Genomic DNA, 12,283 nt, shown 5'->3' on the forward strand with positions numbered 1-12,283 from the left:
TTGAATCCACATTTGCCTTGAAATAGTCAGCAAAATCCTGATAGGAAATGGAGGGGGAAAAAAACAGGGCAAAGAGTCAGCGTGGGTTAGACTTGTGCGTGTTGATTAGTGAAGAAAAGTATGTTTGTTTAGCCTGAGATGGGGCAGACAGGATAGCATCAATTTGTAGAGAAAGAAGTCTGCGAGAGTGTGAGATTTCCTCCAGAGGCGTTCAGAGGAACTAGCGCAGGATTGCAGCATGCGCGTGTATGGCGGTCTGGGGTTAGAAGGGCGAGAACGACAGAGAGAAAGCGGGGCATGTAGATCAAGAGAGGAGGATAGGGCAGAGTTGTAGTTCATGACCAGATTCTCAGGCTAAGGCCCCGCTGCCTCAGAACACGCGCCTGCACTGCAGACAGGCGGCGCGTGGAGAGGCACTTGACCGATATCTGCGGTCTGTAGGGAGCAGGAGCTGAAGCGGGGGGGGGGGAGTGTGTCTCAGGAGAGAGAGTCAGGAGAGTGTGTCACACAGGAGAGAGAGTCTGTGGGAGGGAGCAGGGGGGCTCCCTTGGTGCTGCAGAAGACAAATTGCTGCTCTCCTCCCCCCTCCCCAAAGCTTCCATGCTCCCCGAAGCCTCCCCTCCTCCTCTCCTCATTGGCTCACAGCCACACCATGTGACGCGTCGCCGCTCGGGATTACAATTCTCTTGCATCCCCTGGCGGCTGACGCGTCACAGCGTGTAGCGAGCCCTGCAGGGAGGAGGGACCGGGGCCGGCTCGGGAGAAACTCATGTCCGGTGAGTGACGCGCACGCGGCCGCGCGCCGTCGGAAGCAGCGGGACCCAGGCCTCAGAGTCTGCAGTGGAGGAGATAGAAGAGAGGGAGGATTGAGTCTTTGTGAGACAATGGTCCCCTGGGGCCATCATGATCCTTTTCTGTCACTAACTGTTCAGGATTGTGTCTAATGGTTACCATGTGCTGGTCTATACACTTTGACTTGTTCTTCTGTGCTGATCCCTGGATTGGTCTGTTTAATGATCCTGACACATCAGCATGGGATTCTGGGAGTTGTAGTTCTACTCCTGATATATTCTACCTTGGTGATCTCCCGTATAAAAGTCTTTTGTAAAGACCGCGTTTATCCTTTTAATATGTTGGTTTTTTATATTATTATTATTATTACTGTATTGATGTTACCTGTTAACAATCTTTGTTATGGTCACTACAATATTTCATTCATTTCTTTTTTTTTTAATTATTATTATTTTCATTTTTTTTAAGCAATGTCATTTTTATCTTTAATCATTAATTTCTTTGTCCGTGGTAAAATTGCTGCAGTTGTTTCAGAAGATTGACTTGCACGCTTAATGAATGGTTTCTAAAGAATTTATTTGAAAAAAAAAACAGTAAATATTTTAACTAAACTTTCCTATATAGTTCTCAAATGTTTTTCTATATATACACCTCTAGCCCAGCTGGCAGTAGAGAGGTTAAATAAATGTTTTTGCCCTAGGAACTGAAATAATCGAACAACCCTGGTTTCGGCAGTGTAATAAGAAAATATACATTTTGTCCTTCCAATGTGTGCCTGAAAACTCTTACTGCGTATTATTCTGTAATCCGAATATGTCCGGGCACGAGCCACTGATCACTTTTTGGACCCGCTCAATAACGTATAATAAGAGTGGCCAACTCCAGTCCTCAAAGGCCACCAACAAGTCAGGCTTTAAGGATATCCCTGCTTGAGCACAGGTGGCTCAGTCAATGACTGGGCCACTGATTGAGCCAAATGTGCTGAAGCAGGGATATCCTTAAAACCTTACCTGTTGGTGGCCCTTGAGGATTGGAGTTGGCCACCCCTGACCTATTGGAGTGTTCTTGGGATGACTTGTCATCATTCTGTATGCTGTATTCTCTTGTTCCAGAATCAGATGCATAAACTTTCCATTCTGGCCACGGAGAGCCACTACAGCAATCAGACCGTGTGGTTTGGCCATTACCCCACCTCAATCATGATCTCTCCATCCCCTGGTATCCGGACTGCAATGAGGTCAGGCCCCTTACTGTTGGCACCTTCTTTAATGAGGCCGGCAAATACAAGTGTACATCATTTTATTTCTCCAAATTGAAATGTGTGGTTATGAAGATGTCACAATTTATAGCCTACTGATTATTTTCAAAAATCATGGGGTACATTAAGGCTTTCCTAATGAGATACTGACCTCAGTATAATATGCTGCTTCTTATTACAGGGGCAGTTCAGAGTAGCACCATAAACGGAAATTGCAATATGTTGAATGCCTTTTGTAATACAACACATTCTCTACTATTTTTTAAATGTTTCATCATTTGAGAAATACAACATTCAGTATACTGCTTTTTATTAAGTGCTAGTCGGAAGTTTGTACTTTTAATACAAAAAAAAATCAAGGCAGCAAAAATTACAAAGTGGTGATTGGGCTGAGCTATTAAACAGAAGGACATCAGGATGGTTGTCATCTTAATTGTGCCCCAGAGAAAATATTTTTTTAGCTATACTTTTAGAATATTGAGAGAACTATTGATTGATTTCCCAATACGGCATGTGACCAGGATGAAAAAGTTAATTCAATAAAAAAAAAAAAAAACATAATTGTTCCAAATTAGATTTATGAGAAACTCTTGGCAAAGGGCAGGACGGTGTCTGCCAGCCATTATTTCACCATTAAATACATGCTCCCACTCACTACATAGTTAAGGTTATTTTTTTAAGAGACAGTTTGATGTTAAATCGCCTCCGCTGTCCCAACTGTGAGACCCATCACCTTGCCACTGACGAGACTAAATCCAGAGCCATGATCCCAACCCCTGCCCACCAACCAAGCCAGCTCTCAATGCACCTAACCCATAACCCGACCATAATGTTCCCACCAACCAAGCCAGCTCTCAATGCACCTAACCCATAACCCAACCATAATGTTCCAACCCCTGCCCACCAACCAAGCCAGCTCTCAATGCACCTAACCCATAACCCGACCATAATGTTCCAACCCCTGCCCACCAACCAAGCCAGCTCTCAATGCACCTAACGCATAACCCGACCATAATGTTCCAACCCCTGCCCACCAACCAAGCCAGCTCTCAATGCACCTAACCCATAACCCGACCATAATGTTCCAACCCCTGCCCACCAACCAAGCCAGCTCTCAATGCACCTAACCCATAACCCGACCATAATGTTCCAACCCCTGCCCACCAACCAAGCCAGCTCTCAATGCACCTAACCCATAACCCGACCATAATGTTCCAACCCCTGCCCACCAACCAAGCCAGCTCTCAATGTACCTAACCCATAACCAAACCATAATGTTCCAACCCCTGCCCACCAACCAAGTCAGCTCTCAATGCACCTAACCCATAACCCGACCATAATGTTCCAACCCCTGCCCACCAACCAAGCCAGCTCTCAATGTACCTAACCCATAACCCGACCATAATGTTCCCACCAACCAAGCAAGCTCTCACTGCACCTAACCCATAACCCGACCATAATGTTCCTTCACCGCCCATCAACCAAATCCGCTCGCAGTACACCTAACCCATAACCCGACCATAATGTTCCCACCCCTGCCCACCACAAAGACATCTTAACAATGACTCTACCCATCACATGAAATGTTCCATATGTAACCCCACCATTGTTCTACTAACTAATGTTCAGCGCCCTGGATAAGGGGGGCAGGGGGGCGGCTATATAAATGTTGTTATAAATATAAATGTTTGCTTTGAATTCCTAGCTCAGCTGTGGCTTTTATGTGTGGGCACCTGCACAGTCTGGGGGGGATTGCACCTGCCCTGCATAGTAAACACCAACATGGCACCCTGGAGCTGGAGCTTGCAGACTGGATGAGCAACAGGAGGTAACGCTACTCAACAAGAGGCTTTCACCGAGGTTCGGTGCAACTACCTCAGTACACACTGTACTATAATCGATACCCACATTCTGAGCCCTTAGCTTGTTTCCTTAACGTGTTCTTTGTCACCAGATACCGCATCTTTGCCTTTGATCATGACCTCTTCAGCTTCGTAGATCTGACATTTGATGAGTGGCCAGTGGTCCTCATTACCAATCCCAAATCTGCCCTCTACACTAACCCTGCACAGGAACCTCTGGGAAGGATCCTTCACTCCACACACATCAGGTAAAGCACGTGGTATTCATTTGTCTGTTTTAAGGTGGATTCCCTGTAGCATCAAAGTAAACCAATGCCAGTGATTCCTTTTAAAGCAGGTGCGGCCAACTCCAGTCCTCAAGGGCCACCAACAGGCCAGGAATTAGGGATATCCTAGCTTCGTTACAGGCTTGAGCCACCTGTGCTGAAGCAGGGATATCCCTAGTACCTGACCTATCGGTGGCCCTTGAGGACTGGAGTTGGCCGCCGTGGTTTAAAGAGTTTAATCTTGTCGTCTTTTTAAAGGAAATCGGACCCCTATAGACTGTTTTTGAACTTGTTTTGTAATGCTAGGATGTATGAGCGTGGCAATCTGAAGCATGATTCCCTGCATTTATGTTCTCCTCTTTGTGCGAAGCCACCATTTGTTGACCTGTAACGAACCAAAAAGCATCTTTGCTGTAAAGATTATTGTATTTGGTTAAGAATGTGGATTACATTGGTAATTCCTTTGCAGATTCAGTGGGACTGCATCTATAAAGGAGAAGTCCCACTGCAAACATGCCTTGGCGTTACGTGAAAGCGTTTGGTAGCAACAACCGCAGCAAATGTACGGTTTGAAATAGTAAATAGAACAAAAATAGCACATTCTATACAACTTGTACTGCTTTAGCAATGAGCTGGTAATGATGGGGATAAGTGTTATATCCATAGCAACTATGAAAAGAAAGCAGCAGGAATTCCAAACGGTGGTTGAAGAAAGATTTGTACATGAATGCTTACTGAAGATGGGAAATACTGTGCTGGAGGTTTTGAAGCACATTATCGGAGGGAGGAAGAAATAATGGCAATTTGTGCAGCAACAAGACGCTTTGGGATCTTGTAAATTAAATCTAACCTTTTAATAGTACCAGCATCTCTGTAAAAGTACCTGCTTTTTTTATTTTTATGTATTTTCAAATATAACAGACATTTTGTATAAACGATATAGAACGGCGATGAGAAAAGAATAAGAACAAACAATAAAACGATGTTACAGATTAAAATATCAGGTCTTAAAAGTATTAGTGGATAATACAAAGGAAATGAAATACAGTTAAGCAGTACCAGGACATAATGGGGGAGAAAGGGCAACATGAGCAGGAATGGGAAAATGATAGAAACGGGACCCTTGCTTTTATTTGAGAAGTTGGGGATAGAAAGAGCAGCAATGGTGTAATTCAGGCGAACAAGGTATATTCAAAATCCAGGCCCGTACAACTAGAATCAGCTGCAACCTTTTCCATAACCAAACCCTCCCGGAAACGGAAGGGACACTGCCTAAGGGAAGGAGGGTGTTTGTTAGCCAGTAGCCAGCATGCTCTTGGCAGCAGTTGAAACGTTGCTTTAAAATCTTACCTTTTATTGAAATCCCTGGGGGATGGGGTGCCTAAAAAGGATGATAAAGGGGTCCCAAGGTAAGCTATTGCCAAGGATAGCACGGATCTGGTCCCTAACTGATCTCCCAAAATCCTGGACATTGGGGCAGTCCAACCATATGGTCCCGGCGAGTCACATCCCCCCTACCCCCCTCTCCAGCACTGGGAAGAAACAGGATATATTTTGTGCAGCTTATTGGGAGTTGGTTACCACTGGAATAAAATATGAAAGCTTTTCTCTGGGATAAGTAGCAAGTGATGCCAAATGATTTCTTATTCACGAGCCCTGAGCTCCATGCCTAACTCTACGAGGCGTTGGGAGGATGAGTTAATCTTAAAATACCTGTTTTAAAAAATATATATATATTATTATTATTATTACAAATGTTGCATTAAAAAAAAGACATATTTGCAGGCCGCTAGAGTATTAGAATGAAAAAATACCATCGCACAACCGTCAACATCCCCACCTTTCTGTCACTTAATGCTGCATAAAAATATGCAATGCAAATATCATGAACCATTTGCTATATCTTGATTCTGTTCAAGTCTGGGATACAATATCATTATTGCTTTTATACTTCTTGGGCCAAAAGAGGTTTATTCACATATTTCGGCCAAAGCACCCCCCCCCCAAATTTTTTTTACTGGATTTAGACTAGTCTTGTTTCACCGCCTCCCCACCAGAGATGTCTGCTTTGCAATGTATTGTCTTTTCTTTCTTGTAGGGTCCTGGCATTCTCCACCAGTCCCATCACTTCAGTAAAGGTCAGCATAGACGGAGTAGAGTTGGGTGAAGCCGCTCGGGCGTCTGGTCCCCTGTACGTGCTGGAGTGGAACCCTGCAAACTACGTGACTGGCCTTCATAAGATCAAGGTTCAAGTCCAGGTGAGCTCTGCCACGTTGTAGAAAATACCAGTGTCAAAGAAACAAGTCGTCAAAAGTCTGAGGTCGCAACAGATGTGATCGCAAAGTAGGGTGGGTGTGATATGTTGCAAGCTTTCGAACCTGAAGGACCCGGAGAGGTTGGAAAGCTTGTCAACTAATTGTTGGTCCAATAAAAGGCATTATACCGCCTATTCCCTCTCCCTCCTTTGTTATTACATGGCAGAAAGGACCAACACGGCTCCCCACCAATCTTTGCCAGGTCCCAACAGAGTCAAATGAAAAAAATAAAATTAACTTGGCGGATGCTGAAGCTCAATACATTTAACCAGAGAAAGTCATAAAGTGCAGTATTTGTGCATAGCATTGGCCCGACCAGGTTAAAGTTAACCGTGCTATAGAAATATTGGGCAATATTTACTAAGAGCTGCTAGTCCATTGGACACATTCCGAGGCCTGAAGACGTCTTACTGTCCATTGACTTGCTCATCCTCAGAGGTAGTAACAATAGTGATCATGCAGTGTATTTATACCCTTTGAAACAAAGGAAAAGACTTGTGGTTTTCTTTGTGTGTACAGTATGTTGAATCAGCAACAACCTTTGAAAATTACATTCGCTTTTAAAATGACAATATTTGTGTCTTCATTGTACATACAAGTACAATATCTATAAAAAATAAAAAAGTTATTTGGGACGCCAAACCTCCCATCAGCTAGGGGTAGGAAAATATGGTTATTTTGGTTTGCTGCAGGAGTACACTTACGGGAAAATAGATGATTTTCCCACGATCGCACAGTGGGTGCTTGGGCATTTTACCAGGGAAAATAGACATAATCCTAGCGGCCACGCTGAGTATTACATAGTATCTGGGCAAAATGAATAAATAAGGAATTGAATTTTCACAATGACATTTTTCTTGATGTTGGCATACAGGAAGACTCCTTTTATTTTATCTTTCATTTTGCAAATGAATGTACGTGTTATCACTTGCAGACCATATTATCAGAATGGTGGCTGCCTTATTGTGACAGACTATCATTTCGCAGGATTCAGCCAAAAGAAGCCACGTTAAAAGCCACTTGTTCACGTTGGAAGATGACGTGTCTCTCAGCTTTAACTTCTTACCATCTTTAATTCTCCTCACTGACCATTACATCCTGGTGAGTGGGACTGGCAGTAATTGTTATAGCTACATGTGTTTATCAACCAAGCGGCACATACAGGAGAGGGGGTCACTTTCTACATGAGATTTGCAATGTATTCTGGGCAAGCTTTATAGAGGCACCACAACTGTAATAGTCTCTTGTGTTTATATAGCACTTCCCAGTTCCATTATGCCTTACAATTATACTTTATAGGCATCGCTAGGGAATTGCTGCACCGCAGTGCTGTCGTTGTGCTGCACAGAAGTGTTATTGTATCCCATTTACTGGAAGGGAAGATGAGCGAAGGCAAAATGAGTGATTCACCCATAGAGTTCGTGTAAGTGGCTAGAGTTGGTATTGAAGCCACACATTATCTGAGCTTTAAGCATGTTGTTTTTTCCCCGTAGGGTTTCGAGGTTTTTCACTAATACCTGCAGGGTCTTTCTGCCTCAGTGCACACCTGGACTGAACGCTGGATTGGTATTCTCCGGTGTGCATTAGTCAGAACTATTAAGCAAGGTTAATTGGGACCATTATTATGGAGGCGAAGACTTTAAATCCATTTTCCTCTAGCAAACATTGGTAGTGTGGAGTAGTTTTCACTCCTTCACCTAGAGAGGTCAACTGTGCATAGCAGAGCAATGATCTGCGCGGCTCCCCGCGATCTGCGCGCCTCCCGCGATCTGCGTACCTCCCCGCGATCTGCACGCCTCCCCACGGTCTGCGTGCCTCCCCACCTTAGCAAGGTAATGCGTCCCAAAACAGTGAAAGCCGTGACTGTGCCGGAGCGAGAAAGTAGAAATCTGGTTTGTGTCAGATGTTGCTGAGGTAATATACATGTGTCATATGTTAATATAATATCTTAGAACTCTGCTTGCAAATCAGAAACACGTTGCATATCCATATAACTATAGTGTACGATAAGAGATGACTCTTGATCAGGGGCGGGCAACTCCAGTCCTCAAGAGCAACCAACAGGCCTGGTCTTCAGGATATCCCTGCTTCAGCACAGGTGGCTCATTCAAAGACTGCATCACGTGTGCTGAAGCAGAGAAATCCTGAAAACCTGACCGGTGGGTGGCCCCTGAGGACCGGAGTTGCCCGCCCCTGCTTTTGACCAGTGTAAAGATGCCGGTTGCCGTTATTTAAATGCTGCTGTATTTCTCCACCAGGCACAAGCGCTGTTTGCTCTGACTGTGCTGAGTCAAATCATCTTGATCGTTATTTTCCGATATAAGAGACGACCCGTTCTCAGGGGTGAGACCAAATATCAGAATACTTTTCCATAAGTGCTCTTCACACATCTGTTTAGTGGTAGAAAACCACCTCCTTCAGTTAATGCTAAATGCGATTTTGTCACTACAAGGCATGGTATAGTTGCCTGGGAGTTGAGCGGCAATACATAGAAACATGTTAGTATTTGAGTAACAGAAGACTTCAGGGTATGCTAATTAACTAGAAGTCAGGGAACACGGTAGAAATGTAATAGAGAGTAAGGTAGGATTCTTATAGCATAATGATACAGTACAAATTAGTGTCCAGGGTATGAAATTGGACACATTTTAAATCTAACTCTAGGTATTGTTCGCCATTTTTTGAGAACAGCGATGATTGCAACTTTCAGTTGTTTTTTTATATATGCCATGCCTGAGGTTATTGTCCTATTAGGTTTAGTTCTTACTATCATTATTACACTTGTGTTGCGCTTGATCTTCCATCAATTAGTTGTCTCACACGCATGACAAACAAATGTTCCTAATGTGAGTAATTTCTGGGGAAACCTTTTCTTTCAAGCTTTTTTTGCGCGGAGCATTTTGCCCCATATTTACTAATCTCTGCGGTTCCATTAGACACCTTCCGGCGTCTGAAAACATCTTCCAGTCCATTCAAGTGAATTGACCAGAAGGCATCTTCTGGAATAGCACAGATTCATATATACGGGCCCTTATATCTGGCTTACTCAAGAAGAGATTATCTCCCATATATCTCCAGCACTCACTAATAATGAACAAAATAATCATGAGGTATACAAAATAAAATTATTGCTGAGTCATTAAAATATTCTTTGCATATCCTATTCGCATAATTATATTGTGAAATTCTGCAAAACCCCAACCCTCTCTAATAGCGCGTCTGAGATCAGATGCATTGTAAGGAACCCCAACCCTCTCTAATAGCGCGTCTGAGATCAGATGCATTGTAAGGAACCCCAACCCTCTCTAATAGCACGTCTGAGATCAGATGCATTGTTAGGAACCCCAACCCTCTCTAATAGCGCGTCTGAGAGAAGATGCATTGTAAGGAACCCCAACTCTCTCTAATAGCATGTCTGAGATTAGATGCATTGTTAGGAACCCCAACCCTCTCTAATAGTGCATCTGAAATCAGATGCATTGTAAATTCTTCTGTATTTGGTACAATTTTCAATGACCTGAAAATTGTAGGGAACCTTTTAGCGATGCAAGTGAAAAACACTGGCCTAACCATGGTATGGCCTGATAAAGGGATGCATGAAGTAGCTTGGGGGACCTGTGGAAGACATGCAGATACTCGCGGTCGTTCTACCTTTGCTGTACTTAATATGGTCAACAGTTTTTGACACTTTGTTTACCACCATAAACTGTCAGTGTCTGGTTTGCTTTATATTCCAACATTAGTAATACATTGGGCCCTTTCCCGGCACCGCGGGTAAACATGCTCATTTGTCTTTTGATTTAGTTTATCTGATTTCATCTTCCTCAATTTAGTGCCTCCAGGTTTTTTCGCACTGACCTCCTTCTCCATACACGTGCTGAGCAAAACCAACACTTTCTACTATGCCATTTTGCTGCTCACCGTGTACACGGCAGTGGGTAAGTAACAAGAACATTTCCCTTTGCCAAGCTGCGAGTTGCAAACTATTCTTGCTGACACCCCCCATCCCCCTCCTTCGGTGCGTTGTCAAACGACGCCTCGGGGTCGTGTCACGTGACCCGCGGCATCATTTGATGTCACGTTACCATGGCAACTGTGCCGTCATTTGCCGCCACGGTCACGCGTCCTCAAGCCGGCTGAATCTCGGTAAGTAGAGGTTGTTGCAGAGGCCTCGTGCGGTCCCCCGGCATTTAATTTAAATGCCTTGGGGAAGAGGGTGGGACCTCTGCAATTGCCCGCACCCCCCCCCCCCCCCCAAAAAAGTCTCGCGCACCCCAGCCCTAACACAAACACTTAGTATATAGTAGGTGTGTGTTTTTAGATGGACACAGTGATGTTCTATAACAGCTGGCCGCTCTTGCCAGTGCACATCTTTCTTGTTATGATCATTCATTAAAAGCAGCCCTCCTGGGAACCCTTTATGGGGTTTTTTTGGAGGGGGTTTGGAGCAGGGGGTCTCCGCAGATGAACTGCGTTGATCTGGGCTCCGGGGACCCCCTGCTTCCCGAGATACTTACCTCCCATAGGGGGCGCCAGTATCTCTCTACTGTTTAAATGTTCCACATCACGTGAGTCAATAGAAAGCCACAAGGGACGACGTCACGGCTTCCTATTGGCCCACAGGACATTTAAGGGGCCATTATGTTAGCCCAAACTAGACCAGTCAGAGCTGCTACTGGCGTCCGCTTCCGAGGTAAGTATCTCAGGAAGCAGGGGGTCCCCGTTGCTGAAATCAACGCAGTTCAGCTCTGGAGACCCCATGAGATATATTGATCTAGAAATATATATATCTATATATCAAGAAGTGCCCCCAGGAGTGCTGCTTTAAAGTCACCGACAGTTACAGCATAGACTGATAAGTATCACGTTTCAGTAATTAAACATCTAAACTATTAACAAGCCTCTGGCAATATTGATTAGGGGATTTCTGATTGGTATGTATGCAGTTACATGCATTATACACTATTTTACATGAGTGGGAATGCACCTGGCTTATGGTCCCTTCGGTTGGTTTTATGATGACAGGGATGGGCTTCATGGTCAATAGGGTCCCCTTCCTTCCTTTATCACTGCTACCCTATATGGAGAGCAACAGACCATGGGGTCATATAGCAGTGTTTTTTCCTTTCACTTGAGGTTATGCTACATTGGCAGGGACATAATGCAATAGTCATTGTGTCACTTCTCTCTCTCTGTTACTATATCATCCTACAGTGGGAGGGACAGAACCTGCCCCAGTGCACCCTACTTTATGTCACTACGCCACCCAGCAATGGGAAAGACATGCTCGATGGCTATATGTCTCTTCTGGCTCGGAGAGTCTGTGTCACTCCACAGTAAGAGGGCAAACTTGAAAAGCCTTCACGTTGTCATCCACCGTGTATACATCCAATGACACAAGTTAGGCAAATGATTATCACATGTAGAGTTAGAATCTAAATGTCACCCCCTCACTGCCAATATCTCTTTTTACAAGAATAACATGATGTCATTGTTTATTTCTCTCCTAACTCTCAGGCCCGTGGTTTGTCGGGGAGATAATAGATGGCCACGTGGGAGCTTGCTTTGCGTTTGGGGTCTTTGTTAGAGGGCATTTCCATCAAGGGAGCTTGACATACGTGGTCGGACTCATGCAGGTAATTAAACACTGCACAAACTAACCACTGACAACCTCTGAAATAAAATAAAAAGAAATGCATATTGCACACGCTGCAAGTCTTACTCTTATGTAAAGACATACTCATTTACTTAGAAAGAAGAGCAGAATATATATATATATATATATATATA

At 44.1% G+C, this 12,283-nt stretch overlaps 1 protein-coding gene across 2 annotated transcripts in view; it reads left to right on the top strand.

Annotated features, from left to right (window-relative positions):
* The window catches only part of TMEM62 (transmembrane protein 62), a 30,619-nt gene that overhangs the window by 12,524 nt on the left and 5,812 nt on the right, over nucleotides 1–12,283 (top strand). For both annotated transcript variants that reach the window (XM_075614282.1, XM_075614283.1), the window contains 8 exons: nucleotides 1,905–2,029; nucleotides 3,756–3,878; nucleotides 4,005–4,160; nucleotides 6,277–6,436; nucleotides 7,481–7,594; nucleotides 8,752–8,836; nucleotides 10,327–10,431; nucleotides 12,011–12,129. In XM_075614282.1, the coding sequence (XP_075470397.1) occupies nucleotides 1,905–2,029; nucleotides 3,756–3,878; nucleotides 4,005–4,160; nucleotides 6,277–6,436; nucleotides 7,481–7,594; nucleotides 8,752–8,836; nucleotides 10,327–10,431; nucleotides 12,011–12,129 (987 nt within the window). The remainder of the gene's footprint in view (nucleotides 1–1,904; nucleotides 2,030–3,755; nucleotides 3,879–4,004; nucleotides 4,161–6,276; nucleotides 6,437–7,480; nucleotides 7,595–8,751; nucleotides 8,837–10,326; nucleotides 10,432–12,010; nucleotides 12,130–12,283) is intronic.

This window comes from Ascaphus truei, chromosome 9 (assembly GCF_040206685.1).
Source record: "Ascaphus truei isolate aAscTru1 chromosome 9, aAscTru1.hap1, whole genome shotgun sequence".
Lineage (NCBI taxonomy): Eukaryota > Metazoa > Chordata > Amphibia > Anura > Ascaphidae > Ascaphus > Ascaphus truei.